The 19060-nt window shown below is 40.9% G+C and overlaps 1 protein-coding gene across 7 annotated transcripts in view; it reads left to right on the top strand.

The window, feature by feature from the left end:
- The window catches only part of PITPNC1 (phosphatidylinositol transfer protein cytoplasmic 1), a 270335-nt gene that overhangs the window by 121127 nt on the left and 130148 nt on the right, over nt 1-19060 (top strand). For all 7 annotated transcript variants that reach the window (XM_037809087.1, XM_037809088.1, XM_037809086.1 and 4 more), the window contains one exon: nt 9070-9218. In XM_037809087.1, the coding sequence (XP_037665015.1) occupies nt 9070-9218 (149 nt within the window). The remainder of the gene's footprint in view (nt 1-9069; nt 9219-19060) is intronic.

Genomic DNA, 19060 nt, shown 5'->3' on the forward strand with positions numbered 1-19060 from the left:
TAATAACCATTTGCTTTTCTCAGTCAATTATCTGCTTTGTTTTACCAAGAAAGAAACACCAAAAATGGTGCCTTTCCTGTGCTTTTTCCCTGCAAAGCAGCTACAAATCTTCTCTGGCTACAAGTACCACAATGTGAAACCTGGAGCCTCTCCTCCAAAGTGGAGTGAGAAAAGATGTTGGAACTTTCCATACTTAGAGCCATTGACATAAGTTGGTTATAACTCTCTCCTGACATTGCTTAGATAGCTAGCAGAGCCCTGAAACCACTTGCATTGCCAGCTAGCACCAAAGTGGAGGGATTAAGTGACTTTAAACTTATTTTTTTCTAGACACAAAGAGGCTTGAGTAACTTTTTCAAAACATTGGGAACTCCCATTGTTCAACTGAACATGAAGCAGCTCATGCTTCTCTGCGTTCAGTTTGCCCTTCTGTTCTCAAAAGGTCTCAATGACACTAAAACTAATTGCTCTGATTCCTGAAATTAAATATCAACTTTTAACCAGTACTACAGCTTCCTTGATACCATCAGTCATTTTCATACAGGATTGAAACGTGTAATAGACCTCACAAACGGGCTTTTCTAATTCTGGAGAGACCTTGCCACCCCCATGGTAGTTGTACCTCCCTCCTGGGAGCACCCCTGTTTTATGAGGCCAGGATTAATGAAATTAGCGTTGACAAAAGGGTGGCAAGGAGATGGCACAGACACATTTCCCAGGAAAGCTCTATATCGATTTCCCCCCTTCTGGTGTTTGATTGACTGTGGATTTACACTGGATAGTAAACACAAGAGTCCTGCCTTCTTAAGTTCAGACATGTCATCAAATCTCTCCATTTACTTGAGTTGCGGTTGGTTTCACGTTTCTCAGCAAATAGGTTGGTCGCTCTGGTGAATGCATCAAGTTCCTTCAGCTGGTAGCCTTTGTCTTTGAGACAGAACTACTCAGGAAATCCTTCTGGTAGCCAGAGACTAGGTCTGTCTTGTTCACTGCTGTGTCTCCAATGCCTTCAGTGCCTGGCACACGCTATGTGCTTGCAGAATGAGAGTGAACCAGAGAATGGATAGGACCATAGGAGCCGAGGCTGTCTCTGCCACCAAAGCATGGAGAGAGCTCGTGTTCTGCTGCCAGGGCCAGCCACACTTGTGGTGTGAGTTGAGGTCAAGCCCTGGTTCCTGTTTTTGCTCTCTTAATGGTTCTTCATTGCTCTCACTAATGGCTAAATTGTTCAGCTTCTTATTTATAAATAAAAGGGGGTGACACCTCCTGCTTTAGCTGACACTTACAAGGTAGCCTATAAGTGCTGCATGTTATCACTTTGGCTCTTCAGTCTGGGAGTAGAGTGAATTCTCAGGGCTAGCCTACCACCCCCAAAAGCGAGTCACTGTTGGAAGAAGTAGATAAAACATGCAATCTTACTTTTCATCTACTTTTCATCATGTTGTTACTGTCCTGAACTCAGTCAAGTTGATTACTCTCCCAGATGGCCAAGAGGGCTGAAACAATTTGCCCAGTTTTGCAGCAGCCACCAGAGTCATGCTTCCACCTGTATGAAACACATCTGATCTCATCCCTTGGAGTGGTGTTGCTCTATTTCTGTTCAGTTTGGTTCTAAACTTAGGACAGGTTAAGCATCAGTGTACAATGCTGTTGATATTACTTTGTCACAAAAGGGGGATTTGTTGAATTAAAATGTCGATAACCCTGCTCCTTCTTAAATCTTTTTATCTGCTTTCTCATTCCCACACCCTGGCATAATGACATAGGTATTGCGTAAACAAGGCACCTCAGAGGGCTGCTTATAAAAATCCAGGAGAAAAGATAAATATGTGATGATACTCTGATATCTTGAAATATGAGCTGCAGGTTTGTATTTTCTTTGTGGGATCGGATATTGGTTTTCGTGCTTTATTGACCTGGCAGAGAGATCTGACAAAACACCAAAGAACTTTACACCTATTTTTTTTTTTTTTTTAACCTCCTTGTCTACATGGAAAAATCTGCACATTGAATCAGGAAGACTGAGGGGCTAGACAGTCATGTTCCCTTCCTGGGCAAAACCCAAATCATATCCAGTGCTTGTAGGTAAAACTGCTCTGCGTGCTCCTTTCCCAACAGAAAAAGGAATTGACATTGGACTTGCTTTAGAGTCACTCTCAGGCAAAACTTCAGGCGGAGGAGCAACTGGAAGGAGCAGACTGTGAAACGTGATAATTGTGTTTAATAATTTTGGGCTCATCCAACCAGAAAAGTCCCCTGGCCTGGCAGCAATCAGGGCGTCCCACGTAGCACTGTTTCGAGCAAAGTCATTTTAGATTTCTCACGTTCACTGGACTCAACACCTTCAAATAAACTTCCAACCCAAAGATCCATCAAAAAAAAAAGTCCGTCTTTTTTTTTTTAATTTCGCAATCACACACATACAAAATCGTTGTTAGATGACCACCTTGAAGTATGAGCTACACTCATTGAAAAATATGTTCCCAGGCTTTTTATAATACTTTCAGAAAGTGTTCGATCTGACTACCACCTAATGCAGATTTTGCAGAAGGAAAGATCCTCTTGGGTAGACGGTCAAGTTTTCTTTAGTTTTTGTATCGTACAGGTGTATGGCAGATGCCTAATTCTCTTCTAGAACTGTAGCATGGTAGGGAAATGAAACAGCTCTTTGAGTTCCAATCAGACCTCTTGCCAAACAGACAGTGTAAGAGCTACAACTGTTTGTACACAGTTTTATAATTTGCAAAACATTTTAATTTGCAAGTTTTTTCCTCACATGATTCTCACTGTGCTCTGTGAGATATTTTATTAGCCCCATTTCAATGTGAAGGAAACCGTAGCTCAGATAAGTAGATAGTCTAAGGTTACAAAGCTAATAAAAGGCAGAACTAGGACTTAGGCTCCAGTTTTCCATTTTTAAAGCCACAGTGCTTTCCCTCACAGCCCACTGTGAACAATTATCACCTCTCTGGGAGCCAGTCCTCTGGAAGGGAGGGCTTCTCCAAACGCATTCCTAATTATCAGTGCTCTACCTTCTAAGCCTGGAAACCCTTGGCCTGCCTCTGAGGCCCCACCAACCAACCTCTGGTGTTGTTAAGAGACCTGGCATAATGGCCCAACCTTGAGTCGCCTGTTGGTTGAGATTAGGGGCCAGACCAGCGTCCTCAAATAGAAATAGGGAAGTCACAAATGCAAACCACATATGTAATTTTAAATTTTATAGTTGCCACACTAAAAAAAGTACAAAGATGAAATTAATTTTAAGAACCTATTGTATTTAACCCAGTATATCCAAAAATACTATCATTTAAATATACAATCAATATAAAAAATTATTAGTGAGATATTTGATATCCTTTTTTTTTTTTGTACTAAGTCTTTCAAATCCAGGGTGCATTTTCCGCTTAATTAATCTCAATTCAAAATCTAAACTTTAGTTGGAAATACTTGATCTGTATTTGGATTTTGTACAATTTACAATGGAAAAAGTAGATTCACATACGCAAGATGTTTCAAATATACTTAAAGGTTTTCCAATAACTGAATCGAGGGTCAGTTGTTAAATGTATGTCAATTAAAATGAAAGAAAATGAAAATTTCAGTTTTTGCATTACACAGGCCACATTTCAAAGGCTCACTAGCTATATGATTAGTAGCCACCGTACTAGAGAGCGCAGGTCTAGGTGGGCTGCCAAGGCTGGCTTAGCATGGATCCAATTCGAGTGGACTGGAACAGGGGCCAGCAAACTTTTTCTGTAAGGAGCCAGATAGTAAATACATTCAGTTCTGTGGGCCATACGGTCTCTGTCATGACTACTCGTGCCATTGTAGTGCAAAACTAAGCATGGCTGGGTTCCAAAAAAACTTTATCTATAAAACCAGGCAACCGTTCCATCATAGAACAAGAACAGAGTACACTTCTGTGCTGGTGCTTGTGCTGTGCCTTTGCTTTGCCCTGGTGCCTTTGCTGTGCTGTGGAACAAAGAAAGCAGCAGGCTCTAGTTTTCAGAGACAAGGTTGTTTGAATCTGGACCCATTGAATCGCCTTCGCTATGTGTAATTATGACTTTGGCACCACTTGGTGAGGAGCAGGTAATGCACCTGAATCCTATATGGTGTTTTATCTTTCAAGACATTGTCTTCAGCGTGGGCTCCTTGAGTGTCACGAGGCAATTGCTTCACTGTGCTTTGAGGTCCCTGTTTTGAGATTGGAGAAGACTGGAAGAAATAACTTCAACAAAAACATTAATAGTGATATGAAAAATGTGAAAAACTCCCAAGAATGCCAAATTATATCACCCTCTGGTCTTCCTATTATCCTCGTAATCAGAGTGAGACAGGCAGGAATCACACACCTTTCACAGATGGAAAAATACATGATTACAATTAAGTCAGAGGGACAGGTGTTTTTCCATGCTTATGTATCATCCACCCATTTTTTAAAAATTCAGTTTTATTGAGATATCTTCAAATACCATGCAGTCATCCATGGTGTACAATCAACTGTTCACAGTACCATCATATAGTTGTGCCTTCATCACCCCAATCCATTTTTGAACATCTTCTTTACACCAGAAAGAATAAAAATAAGAATAAAAAACAAAAGTAAAAAGGAACACCCATATCATCCTCCCCATCTCACCCCAATCTTCATTTAGTCCCTGTCCCTATTTTTCTACTCATCCATCCATACACTGGTTAAAGGGAGTATAATCCACAAGGTTTTCACCATCACACTGTCACCCCTTGTAAGCTACATAGTTGTACAATCGTCTTCAAGAGTCAAGGCCACTGGGTTGGAGTTTGATAGTTGCAGGTATTTACTTTTAGCTATTACAATTCACTAAAACTTAGAAAGGGATATCTATATAGTGCATGCGAATGCCCACCAGAGTGACCTCTTGACTCCGTTTGAAATCTCTCAAACATTGAAACTTTTTGTTTCATTTTGCATCCCCTTTGGTAGAGAAGATGTTTCAGTCCCTCAATGCCAGGTCCAGGTTCATCCCCAGGAGTCATATCCTGTGTTGCCAGGGAGATTTACACCCCTGGGAGTCAGGTCCCACGTAGTGGGGAGGACAGTGAGTTCACCTGCCAAGTTGGCCTAGCTAGAGAGAGAGGGCCACACCTGAGCAACAAAGAGGCACTCAGGGGTCATCCACCCATTTTTGACAGTAAAGGTCAAGATATAAATTCTGACTTCTGATCTAGGACCCGTCAGTTGAGTCATGGCATTAGGAAATGACTTCATCTGGGGTTGGTGATGGCTATTCGGGACTTTTCACATCATGAAATTCAGAGATGGTATTGGGATAAATGGAGGAAGAGGAAGGGGACTGGAAGTGGGGAAGCAGGGATTGTCAGAAGGAAGATAACACTCCCTCGGTTCTTTACCATGTAGAGATCTCTGAAGCCTCAGCAGTGGGTAGACAAGGTGAATACAAAGCAGTCATAGCTTGGAATTCTGTTCAGCTTAAAACTTTGGGTCCAGTACTTCTTCAGACAAGGATGATATTTAATGTATTGTTGGAGCTTAGTTAATAATTCCTTACCATAATCACATGTTTTGGCCTGGGCTGTCTTTTTTGAAACAAGGTTTGAGGTGGAACAGTATTAAGTAACAGTCATACTTTGCAAAAGAACAAAACTGACGAAAACACTTGGCTTCTCCCAAGTGCATTACGCAACTCTGCCTACCCTCGAACTCTGTAGCTCTTTCCAACACACAGCACTGTGCACGGGAGGGAAAGATCTGGAGCCCATGATGTTTTTTGACTATGGAGATAATTATTTGGGGTAGCTATTCTGATAACTCACACTGAGGCTCACCCTGCAGCACAGAACTGTCTCTAATCATGACTGCCTCTAATGATGATTTACCCAAACTCTGGAATTATAACAATGGCTTTTACAAAGTTAGAGCATAATTGCTCCACCATTCCATAAGTGAGCACAGTTTAAACAATTCTGATCTTTCAAATGATATCAGACTTTTTTGTTACTCATCTTTTGAAATAGCAAAGTTCAGAGGCGGTGGCTTTCTGCTCTCTCTCTTTTTTAATTATAGTGAGGCTTAGATTTGTTAAAGGCATTCACCTGTTAAAGAAAGAAGGCCTGAAGTTGGGCAGAGTAGAAAAAGTACAGACCTGCAATGTTCAAATCCCATCTCGGCCATTGAGAAGCTACCGGTCCAGGGAAAGTCCTTAGTCTCATCTGCAAACACCTACCTGGACGAATCCTTGCGAGGCTTAGAAATGAATGTAAAGCATCTAGTTGGAGCCTCACATTAAGAGGCAGGCAGTAAATGGAAGCTATGCTTTCCATTTAGCAGCCTTCATTTGACATACAAGTTTGTTTAAAGATGGTGATTAGGGATGTGGTATTTTCACTAAATTAGAAAAGGGGCTTTGCAAGAAATTAGTATTAAAGAGGGGGGAAATAACAGGCTTCCTAAAGATGGAAATTTTAGTTTTGGGACCGTTTAGTACTGAGCAAGTTGCTGAGGAATGCCTTCGCCTCTCTACCCCAGTGGTTCTCAGCATTTAGGGTGCATAAGACTCCCAACTGCTGTCGCCCCCAAGTCTGAATGTAAAAGGTCTGGGTTGGGGTCCAGGATTCTACCTTTTTAGAAGGACAGGTGGTTCAAGGACTACCCGCTCCTCTCTCTTTAACTGAGAAACTACTCGATGTTTATGGCTGCAAGTCAGTTTGTGATTTAAAAAACAAAAACAAAAAGCCCCGTTTCCTGATGGCCACAACCAGCTATCAGGTCTGATTTTCTTGATAGGGAGAGAATGGCAGCCGCAGAGTCGCTTGTCCATTGTGGCATCCAGGGTGGAGTGTTCCCTCGCCCCCAGTATCATCACCCACGTCCCTGCATTCAGACTCCACAGGTCACCTCCAGGCTGACGCTATCCAAGTGAGCTAAAGCCAGTGTCTGCCACTACGCTGGGATGATCAATGGTGCTTGGCAGCCGGGACCCTCCGCTGGCCGCGGGTGAATCATCTGCCGGCCGCCTCCTTGTCTCCACCGAGCTGGAGGCACTTGAGCTGAGAGCCAGGGCTGACTCGCGTCTGGCTAATGACTTTTCCGTGTCGTGCGTTGTCCTTAATCCTGAACATTTTTCATGTGGGGCTGGATCGGAGCTCCTGAAGAAAACCCAGTGGTAGACACACCCCTTCTTTTGGATTAGGGGCATCTGTTTCAGAGCAGCCAGTCAATGCTTATATTTTGAACACCCACTAAGTGCAAAGCAATGGCCAGTGAAAGCTGCCACTCGCCGGGCAGCAGAGCACCCTGTGTGTTAGAGCTTTTGCACCCATGTGCATGAGGTGGTGGGTGTTGCTCTCTCAGGTACATCGCATAGATCTCAAATCCGTAAACTTTTCTTCTCCCTCTTCCCCCTTTGAAAGAGCAAAAGTAAGAGCAGTATTGGACTAAGGGAATTCAGATCCAGCACCTCATCCTAAAATTAATTTTTAATTGATTTTATCTTTAATTTTCCTCTCTTTCCTCCCTGCTCCTATCCCCAGCACTCCTCCCTCCCCCGGCCTCCCAGCACACTTGCACACGCACACACACACACACACACACACACTCACGTTAAAAGCATTTTAAACGCAGGCCCTCCTGGAGAGGGACGTGGTACAGGTAGGAAGCACAGCCAATTGAGAAGCCTAAGTCAGTAGCACAGTCTCATTGTCATGGTTACTGGGCACGGTCCCTCGGGCTGGCCCCAGACCAGAGCCTTTAAGAGCCTCTTCCCACACCTACCTAAGAAGGAAAGAGGGACCTTCGGACACGGGTGTGCCCAAGAGCCGAGCCCCGAGAAGCCGGGCCACCACTCAGCTTTGGAGCTGACTGCACTGTTGATTTTTACATTTTGCCTGCCCCCTTCATGTAAAATATATTTTTCTCTCTTCTGCACTTGCATCCCTGCTGGCTGTGGGCCCTTTGGGAATGACCCAGAGCCAGCCATTAGCTTGCTACAGCCTCGGGCCCCTTTTTCCCCTCCCCAAGGTGATGACGCCACTGAGATGTTTGTGTTGCTTCACACAGAATCCCCTGGAAGGACCTCGGCAGTCACATGGCCCTGCCTCCCAACTTTCAGCAAACAGTGCCTCGTGCTGAAGTTGCTTTACAGTCACTCCACCCTTCCTTTCTCTTTTTTTCCCTCATCAAATTAGTTTTGCCACTTTGAAAGTTCAATGAGGGGAAGAAAGACCTGCTGGCCCCAGGATGTTCAGAGAGGCAAGGAGAGCAGACCAGCTAAGAAATGAAGACAGGGCAGAGAAGGTTCATATTGTATGTTGCTCAATATTATCATTGTAGTGTAAAATGCACTTGGCTCCTGGGATCTTAGGCTGGAAAGCTCCAAAGTGTTATTGGAGCTTGAAAAAAAAAAGAAGTTAAAGATACTCTAGATGGTCTTCATTGTGGATTAGCCTTCTAGAACACAGGTTCTTAGCCCTGGCTCCACTCATGGTGGGCCTAGGCAGCTGGAGTTTTTAAAACCTTCCAGGTGATTCTGATGTCCAGCCATATCTGAGAACTGACATTCTAGGGGACAGAGGCCTCCGGGAGAGTTGAAAGCCTCGAGGGGGTGATGGAAGAGATAGGTGACATCCAGCAATGTCATTATTCAGGCAGAAAGAAGGGACAGAAACTACACACCCTAGCCTGTCTTTTGCCAAGTAAAACAAGACGCTAGCTCCATCCAGTCCTGTAGGGCCAGAATGGAAGAGGAGACTCCAGTGCTTCCTCCCTTCCTTAGCTGTTGCCCAAGGGTTGGTCAACAAACCCAAACCTTAAAGACCTGCACCCCAGCGAGTATTTAATTGAAGCGCAATGAAAAATGCTCACGGAAGCAGTCCATTTCTACATTCTACTTACTCCTCATTCTCTTCCTTGCTTCTGAGGAAAAGTAACATTAGCCCCTGGTATCTGCTTTCTTTGCTTAGCAGAAGGTGCTGATGTTCCTAGTTGCTGTCGCATTGTGGTTGCAAGGGGTGGAGGGCTGGCGAAAGCAAGCAGTGGAGCTGACCTCTCTGTCTCTTTGTGTTCTCTAGTACAAAATTGGACAGCTGTACATGATCAGCAAGCACAGCCACGAACAGAGTGACCGGGGAGAAGGCGTGGAGGTCGTCCAGAATGAGCCCTTCGAGGACCCTCACCACGGCAACGGGCAGTTCACCGAGAAGCGAGTGTACCTCAACAGGTAAGTCCTGGCAGCTGCATATTCAACACAGCGGCCCGTCCTTCCTGACCCCACTGGGAAAAAGGTGCGACAGGTAGGGGCAGTGAGTGTCTGGGATAAAAAGGTGACTTGGAAAGTCATGCTGTCTGCCCTCTACAATCACCAGTCTAGTTGCTTCCAAAACCGGGATCCCTTGCATTCTGCAAAATAGTTCTCAACTGCATTTTCCTTTGGAGGCGCTTTCCTTCCAACTTTCCCATCCCTTCAATTCTGTGTTAACATGAAATCTGCTCTTAAGATTAATTAAAGGACTTCGTCTTCTCACTTAGTTCAATGTTAGCAGTAGAAAGAGATGGCTTTGCCTGTAAATTGTAAAAAAGTGTTCAGTATGGCCTTTAGCATTGAGAGCTTCACTAGGTAAGAGTTCCACTTGCTGCCAAGTGATCATTCAGGCCTCTGCAAAGGGAAGTGACAAAATGAACTGTCACCTGTGACCGAAGTGATAGGTGATGGCTAAGATGGCTTCCGTTTCTCAAGTAGCCCCATTCTTCCCAAGGGAAAGGTTGTCATCTCTCCTTTTTAGAAGGGGAAGGTATGGAGGATTATAAGCCAGCACTAATCAAGACTACCATTTCCGCCTTGCAAAATACTTTCTTTAATTTCTTGCCATTTTCTTGTCATTAATGACATAATTGAATATCAGGGCTTGTCCAATCGTCTCTCTGCCCTATACCCACCTCCAGCCCATTTCCTTCTGTTTAGTTCTTTTCTGGGTCAAAATATTCATGGTCAGATGCAATATGGAATATATATATTTTAAAATTAACTGTTACTCAGTGAACTGTGATTGACCAGTTTGACCTTTGCTATCAAGGCTTATTATATTAGTCTTTTTTTATTCTCACAGATGGCCTCTCCAGTGAGCTCATTTGTGATTATTCAGAAAGCATTTCCAACATAAATCCCCCTTCTGTTCACTGACACCTATGAATATTTATCCATTGTCTGTGCCTTGGACATGCTCACATGTTTCAGAGAAGAGTTGTATTTGGATTCCACCATTCTCACATAGGCTCCACCCTCCGGCAGGCTAAGTGAATTATTCCTCCTTCATAGGAGTATTCGGGTGCTGTCTCTAGAGTTTATGGAAATCTCTCAGGCCAGGTCCTGACAGTGAAGGCCTTGGGCTAATTAAACCAACACTTTTTAATTTGCCCAGGGAAACAGTACCAGGGAATTCCTGAGTCATGATGAAATGCAAATGAGCTCGATCTCATTCATCTATCAGTAGCCGTGAATTCCCAAGGTTTGGAAGTAGTTCAGCTTCCAGCCAGCCGTTCATTTGCAGGGGTCGCTGAGCTCAGGGTCTGGCCTGGGGATGGTTTCCTTATAGAGACAGATTTCTCAATATGCTGCTTTGATATTCTAAATGTGGAGGGTGTAAATCAAATATTGAGCAGGTTTCTCCTCCAGGATCACCTCTGTAGGGCAAAGAGAAGTGAGAGAGGTGCAAGAAAATAGACACAAAGCTACAGAAAATTCCATTTCTTGGCAGACAATTGCATTCTCCCAAGTTATTACCTGGGGATTGTTCACGCTGTACCAGAATCAAGAAAAAAACTTAGAAAATTTCACAACTTTTGCTGGAACAGAACAAGGAAGTATCCAGCTGCCTCTTCATGTCTGTTTTCTCTATCAAAATATATTATATTTATTTTAAAAGAGAATAATAAGCATTAGTAAAAGGGAATGTTGTTATAAATAGGATATCTGGTCTTCCAATAATAGTAATGAAAAAGATTAATGCAGGCCCCTGCCCAACCTCCTACAGCAAGCACGGGATGAAATATAATAACATATAGCTGAGCTCAAAACAAAGGAAGGGAAATCCTCAGGTTCTAGAATAAAGAGAGAACTCAACAGAGTGGAGAGCAGACAGGCTAATAGTTTAGAGGCCCAAGGGTATCAGAACTGAGTGTAGGCCCTGGGGTCTGGGTGCTGGGTATGTAGTGGCCACAAGGCAACAGGAGATGTGATCTTGGACCCACATAAACTAGAAGCTGGAACTGTGAATCATGCATTGTAGTTGACAGTCAAGGACTGAGAGAGGTTACTGCTCAAAAACCACTTTGAGAGGACTACTGAAGGCTGTACATCAAGAAAAAGGAAATTGAGCCCAGGAAGAAGCAGGGGGATGCGAGATGCAATAAATAAACAAAGAAATTGGTAAACATCTGGGCAAATCTGAATGAGCATAGAATGTTTAAAAAAAACACTAGTAATGATGAATTAGGGTTTTATTTGCGAAATTAAAATAATAGCGACAACATAACAACTACCTGTTTAGGAAGAGGAGAAAGATGTTAGCTTTTGATTTTTTAAGACAAGTATATGCATTTTTAAAATGTAACGGTAACCTCTAAGGGAAAAGTAAAACAGTATATAACTTATGAGAGAAAACTTGATCAATCCAATAGGAGGCAGGGAAACAGAAAAGAGAAGCATATAAAAAGCATGGTAAATAGAAAACATAAGTTTTGATGGTAAAATAAATCTGAATAAATCAGTGGTCATAATAGAGGTATATAAATTAAATAGTAAGCCTGAATCTAGCCTCTACAAATATAAGGCAAAATTGACAGGATTGCAAGAAGTCCAAAATTATAATGGGAGACTTTAACATTTCTGTTTGATAAATTACTCAATCAAGTAGGCGAACAATTTAGCAAACATAGAGAAGATATAAATAACAAAATTATAAGCTTTATCAAATTGACATATATCACATTGACAAAAGACCAATGTGCTTTTAAAATACACATGAAAATGTACAAAAACTGACTACAAACTAGGCAAGAAAGCCATTTCAACAAATACTAGAAAATCAAAATCACGTACTTCCTATTTGCTGAATTCAAAGCATTAGAATAAGAAATTGATAGCAACAACAACAACAAATCAATCTCTTCATCATTTAGATGTGTAAAAACTTCTAAATAATTCATAGATGAAGGAGGAAATCATAATGGAAATCATATGGTATTTAGAGTTGAAGGACATCAAGCACACTATACATCAAAAACTTGTGAGGTTCTGCTAAAGCAGTACATAAAAGGAAAAGTTATAGCTTTTAACTCATATTAGAAAAGGAGAAAGATTAAGAATTAATAATCTGCAGTCAACTCAAGAAATTTTTATTAGAATAACTGTGTCAATTGAAAGAAAGAAGCAAACAATAAAGAAAAGAGCAAAAATTAATGAAATAGAAAACCAGTAAATAGTAAAAAGGAAAAATCAATCCGAAAGTTGGTTGTCTGAAAAGATTATTAAGATTATTTCAAAATTAAGAAAAATTAAAGAAGGCACAAATATTAATATTTGTAATTAAAAGGGAACATTACTGATACAGCAGATATTTAAAACATAAAGAGAGGATGCTAGGAATATGTTTGTGCCAACTTGAAAATTTAGATGAAATGGAATTTTTCTAGAAAAATATAAAATTCTAAATTTACTATAGAAAGGGAAACACATACAACCATTAAGGAAATTGAATCAGAAATTAAAAATTAATTTCCCCAACCTCCACACATGTGTATAAACCCAGGATCAGCTTGTTTTACAGGTGAGTTTTACCAAACTTTCAAGAAATAGAGAGTTTCCATCTTGTACTATTCAGGAGAATAGAAAAAGAGGGAAATGCCCCCAACTAATTTTAATGTTAAGTAAATGAGTTGTTAATTAGTATGCTTTGGGCTGCAACTTTAGGATAACTACCACAGTGAGTAAAATAATGTTGCTGCTGCTGCTGCTGTGTGTGTGTGTGTGTATTTTTTTTTATGTCTCACAAAGCAAGAAGCTAGTGGGGCTCAGTGAGGTCAGTGTTGACCCAGGCTGTTCTCTCCTTTCACTATCATCCTCAGCACATTAATTCTCACCCCTAAACTTGTGTCCTGGTATTATAAATGGTGCCACAGCAGGCCATCATATCCTAACATAATAGATACATATAAAAGGTAAAATAGAAGGAATAGGAAAGAGAGCCCCTGGGCATCTTTCTCTTTTTATCAGGGAGGAAAATTTTATGTCTCAGTGACCAAAACTAGATCACATGGTCATCCCTAGCTGCAAATGTGGCAGGAAAAGTGAATATCTGACATTTTTCCACTTCTGTCAAGAAACGGATGATCTTCCTGTAAGAAAGTGGAAAGATGGGAGATGACTGCTGAAGGAAAACTAATTGTGCCTACCATCATTAACCTTGGTAACAAAACTAATACTTAACAGTATCAAAAAAAAAAGGAAATTTATAGACCAATCTCAGTTAAGAACATAGATATGAAAATCCTGAATAAAACACTAGCAAATCAAATACTTCAGCAAATAATGACAGTGTAATAATAATAATATTAATATTATATCATGACATAATTAGATTTTCCCCAGAAATTTGTTGTTAATATTTAGTAAATCTTTTTGTGTAGTTGACCACAGTTAAGACAGGAACAAAATAAATGCCCTCGTTATCACTACTTCTTTTTAATGTTGTGTGAAGATCCTAGCCAATGCAGTAAAATGAGAATGAAATAAAGAGGAATGGAAGAAATAATTATCATTTGCAGATAATATATTGTCTAATAGAATTTCCAGATACTCCAGATACTGCTAACACTATTAAGAGAATTCAACAAGATTGCTGGATATAAGATCAATAAACAAGAATCAATAGCAGCATGAACAATAAATGAGAAAATGTAATTTTTAAAAATTCCAATTGCAATTGCAAAAGAAATTTAAAGGCACTCAGTAACAAATCTACAAAATGTGCAAAATCATTTTGGAAGAAATACAAACCATTAATGAAGGACATTTAAAAACCCTTTATAGGTGGCAAGGTATACCATATTCATGGATGGGAAATTCTATATTACAAAGATGCCGTCAATTTCCAATCAATTTATAAATTTAATACAAATTTATAAATTAAAATGCAGTGGAGTTATTTTTAATGGGACTTGAGAAACTAACTCTAAAATCCATATGAACAATTTTGAAAAAGTTGAATAAGTAGGAGGGGCTTTCTGTACCACATATCAAGACTTTATATAAAATTACAGTGTTAAGACAATTGTGTACTAGAGAAGAGATAAACAAAAAACCTTTGGAACAAAATAACCCCCAAACAGACTAAGGCATTATTGATCCTTGGTGTTTAACAGAGCTGGCATTAGAAATTATTGAGGGAAATATGAGCTCTTCAATAATATGATGTTGGGTTTCTTGGGTTTCCAATTAGAAAAAAAATTAGACCCTACTTTACACCATATACAAAAATAAATTCCAGATTGATTAAACACAAATGGGGGAAAACTGTAAACATTTTTTTAAACTGTAAACATTTTTAAAGAAAATATAGGTAGATATCTTTATGATTTGAGTAGTAGGATAGGAGTAATTAAACAAGACATAAAGAAATGGACTATAAATATTACTACATTAAAATTAAGAACCACTGCATAACAAAAGGCACACCCTCAAAATATATTTGGAAAAGAGGAACTGTGAATAGACAATATACATATGAAGAGTGCTCACCCTATAGAAAGGCAGGAAACTACAAATTACAACAATAACAGTACCCCATTTCTCACTCATCAGACTGGCAAAATTTAAAAGTCTGTTAATAGCTGGGTTGACTAGTATGTGGAAAATAAGAACTCACTTCCTGTTCTGGTGAGAGGTATAAACTGATATCATCTCTTTAGAGAGCAATTGGCAATAATTACAAAAATTGAAAAATATATATAACTTCTACCAAGCAATTCTATTTCTAGGTCAAAACCCTAGAGAAATTCTTCCACAGTACTTAAGGAGACATGTACCAGGAGATTAATTTCAACACTGTATGTAAAGGAAAAATTGGAAACATACTAAATATCTAGGAATGGAAATTCATTATGGTGTATTCATGTAATAGAAAACTCTGAAGCAGATAAACTTGATCAACCAGTGTACTCTGATAAATTTTTTTAATGTAACACATTATGCAATACATAAGTTGAATGTGTGAGTTTCTATTAGTCTGGTGTTCAGCTCTAGTTCGTTCCTTTTCATAATTTCCATCCCTCTATTGATATTCTCTTTGTGTTCATCTATCATTTTTCTGATTTCCTTTAGTTCTTTGTCCATGTCTTACTTTAGCTTTTCAGCATATTTAAGGCCATTTTAAAGTCTTTGTCTGGTATGCCCCAGGTCCAGTATTCCTCATTGATGGTTTCTGGTTCTTTGATCTCCTTTGCCTGGCCATTGCCTCTTGTCTCTCTGTATATTTTGTAAACTTTTGTTGAAACCTGGACATTTTAATTTTTAATGTGTTATTACTGAAATTTAGTCTCTGAAGCATCTGTTCCTTAAGCTTGTATTCAGCTAGTGTTGTGATTGAGTTTTCCTTGAATGCCAGGAGCTAACAGACAAAAAAGAAGGAAAAAGAGAAAACACGTTTCCCAGTCTTTGCAGATTGACCTGTGCAAATGCTGTACTTCAGGATTTATCCATACAATGAGTTTAAAGGATAGCTCCAGGCCAAAGTGGTCCTTTCTATACATGCGTCTTGGGCAAGTGGGTTTGGCCCTAGGAATTTCTCCGTAAAGTGGATAGGAATGTCCTCTCTTCCCTAGGAAACAGTTTCTTCACAGTTCTGGCCACTGCACTGTATGTCCTACAACCAGCAGTCCCTTGTCCCAGGCCACATGACTTGACGCCTCACCCACAGCATAGGAGAGCTCTGTGTGCCCCCTTCCACATGCAGGGCATGTTCTGGGGTGGCAAGTCCCTCAGGCCACCACTAGACAGACTGTGCCAGACATACATGCTCCCAGTATGTGCATGGGGGTTATTCTGCTCCCTTCGAGCCAGGACAGAGATCTGCACTGGGAGCACACCTGGCTCTGCACTGAGCTGGTGAGGGGTGGGGGTGGGGGGGTTGGTGTGCCAGCTGGGGCGCTATGAGATCACCACTTTTGAGTGGCCTTTTTCTTTATGTGATGCTCGCCCTGTTACTGTGGCCCTTTAATTGTTTTCTGGAGCTTTGAGAAAGATGTTTCTGCAGTGCTTGCTGGTTGGTCAAAGCTTCTGTTGGGGGGACAGAGCCCTGAAGTGTCTCTGTCCACCATCTTCATGGAAGTGGGGGCCTATAATGTCTTTTGAAAAATGCCATTCTTACCTTTAGAGTTTGCCTCCAGGCCTTGTGGCGTTGTGCCATCCCTTTAGCTTTTCCTATAATGTCTGATACATATTTTTTTTTTTGCAAGAGACGCGAGACTTTTTTACAAAAAAAAATTTGTTGCTTACAAAATATATGCAAAAAAAAGCTTAAAAAAAAAAGAGAGACCAAAGGCATCACATGCATTGTTGGATGCACAATGCATTTTTGTGATTGGCTGATTGTCCTTGTCCTTAAGTTTTTGGTCCTAAACCAAATAGGTGGTATTTTTTGGCCTGACTTCAAAATTCTGGGTTTCACTTGATATCCAGGGAAAGGAGGCAAGATACTAATCAAACTCTAGAAAAGTGATTCTAAATAAAACCTGTCACTGAGAATCATATGGGAATGGGGATTTTCTTTTGTCCCCTTCATTTTCATTTCATCTGTAGCATCTCTTCAATCCCTTCCCACTGAAGCACAGGAGGGAAGGGAAAGTGGGAGGGTGGTGAAGATTTGTGTGTGTGGAGGGGTGGGTATTGCAGAAAAGACGGAGTCTATTTTTAGGCTTGTTTTTCAGTCATGAAGTGTCATGTTCTTCACCAGCACAGCTACTGGATTAATTAGGCTGTGCTGCCAGTCAGGGAGGTTTGCCAGCTTCCAATGGTGATTCCCCCAAATGCCTGAATTGATCTTCACAGAGAGAACATTTCTCCTGCCACATGGCTCTCGCCCTCCACGGCAACCTCTCATGGCCTCTGGTGACCCTGGGTAGAGGAAGGTAAAGATTCTGTTAGCCATGAACCCTTTTAACTGAGCACACAAAGCCACCAGCTGATAGCTTTACCTAACAGCTCACTGGGGGCACCTCATTGCCATGGTTTAGGCCTCTCTTTCACATTTCCTCTTCCTCTTCCCCAGCTGTTTGAGTTGCTTAGGAAATCAATCGCATTCCCCAGATCTTCCCCAAAGTAGCTTCAGTCCCCAGAGCTTACATGGCTTTGAGGATTGCTCACTGTCTGGGCAACAGGTGATAGAGTGTCAGAGCCAGAGATTCAGACCTAAGACCTTCTTTTCTTGCTATTTGAATAGCTTATTATGGAACTTGTTGCAAATGCCTCCTGTGTCTGGCCCAGTCAATATTTTATACTCAAAGGGCCTCCTTGCCAGACTAATAAGAAGAGTCACATAAAATCATATCAGCCATCTTGGTTAAATGATTGTATTTTTTAGGGCATCCCATTGGAAAGGTAATTGATTATAGTGCTGCGTACCCTGCATGTGTTGGTGGATGAAACAGCTAAAATAAAGGTTCTAGAATCTGGAGTCCTGACCGCTTACCAACAGGAAAAGCATCAACATGAATGGAAAATTGCCACTGTTTTTCATCTTTCTTCCAGAAAATGGTGGTTGTTTAGGGATGTGGTTCTGCTGGGAGGCCTTTTAAATGATCATGGAATGAATTATGGAGGAGGAGTGTAGTTGGACCCTGGAGTATTCTGAATGAGAAGCCTATTGAATTTGGAGGGGTGGGCACTGTGAATAGAACCCTCCCCCCAAGAGAACAGTGAAAAGTGAGCCCTAAAGTTTGTAGAAAGTCATATGCACTTGGGACATTTTTCCAAAGAAGTAAAACTGTAATGCCTTGAGCTTTAGTTTCCTAACTGCTAAAACAAATACTGAACAATGAAGGCTTAAACAACGGGAATTTATTGGCTCATACTTTTGAGGCTAGGAGAAGTCTAAAAGGAAGGTGTCAGCAAGGTGATACTTTCTCCCAGAAGACTGTGGCATTCCGAGGCTGACTGCAGGTGATTCTGCCTTTTCCATCACATGGCAGTGCACATGGCAGTGTCTTCTCCTTTCACTTCCCAGTTCCGTTGACTTCCAGCTTCTGGCTGCTCCCCATGGCTTCTCTCTGTCTGACTTTCACTCTGTTTATAAAGGACTCTGGTAATCTGGATTAAAGCCTAACCTGATTTAGTTGGCCACGCCTTAACTGAAGTGACATCTTGAAGAGATCTTATTTACAATGGGCCCATGCCCATCAGAATGCAGACCAAGATCCAGAGCAAGTCCAAACTAGGGTACACAATTCAATCCATATCAACTTGCTTTCTTTGGGGATATTCTGTTTTAGTCCTTTAAAAAGCACAAGAAAATGATACAGCCCCTGTGGAAAACAATTTGGCAGTTCCTCAAAAAGTTACACATAGAATTACGTTATGACCCAGCAATACCACTCCTAGATGTATACCCAAAGGAACTGAAAACAGGGTCTCAAACAGACACTTGTAGACCAACATTCATAACAGTAATAGTCACCAGAGCCAAAAGGTAGGAATAACCCAAGTGTCCATCAATGGATGAACAGACAAACAAAATATGATGTATCTATCCATACAATGGAATATTATTCAACCATGAAAACAATTGAAGAATTGATATATGCTGCAACATGGATGAGCCTTGAAAACATTGTGTTAAGCAAGAGAAGCCAGACAAAAGGATAAATGCTGTATGATTCCACTTGTATGAGATACCTAGAATAAGCAAATTCATAGAGACAGAAGGTAGATTAGTGGTTACCAGGGGCTGGAGATAGAGGAAATGTGGAGTTATTGCTTAATGGGTGAGGGGTTTCTTTTTTGGGTGATGAAAA

The sequence above is a fragment of the Choloepus didactylus genome, chromosome 18 (assembly GCF_015220235.1).
Source record: "Choloepus didactylus isolate mChoDid1 chromosome 18, mChoDid1.pri, whole genome shotgun sequence".
Lineage (NCBI taxonomy): Eukaryota > Metazoa > Chordata > Mammalia > Pilosa > Megalonychidae > Choloepus > Choloepus didactylus.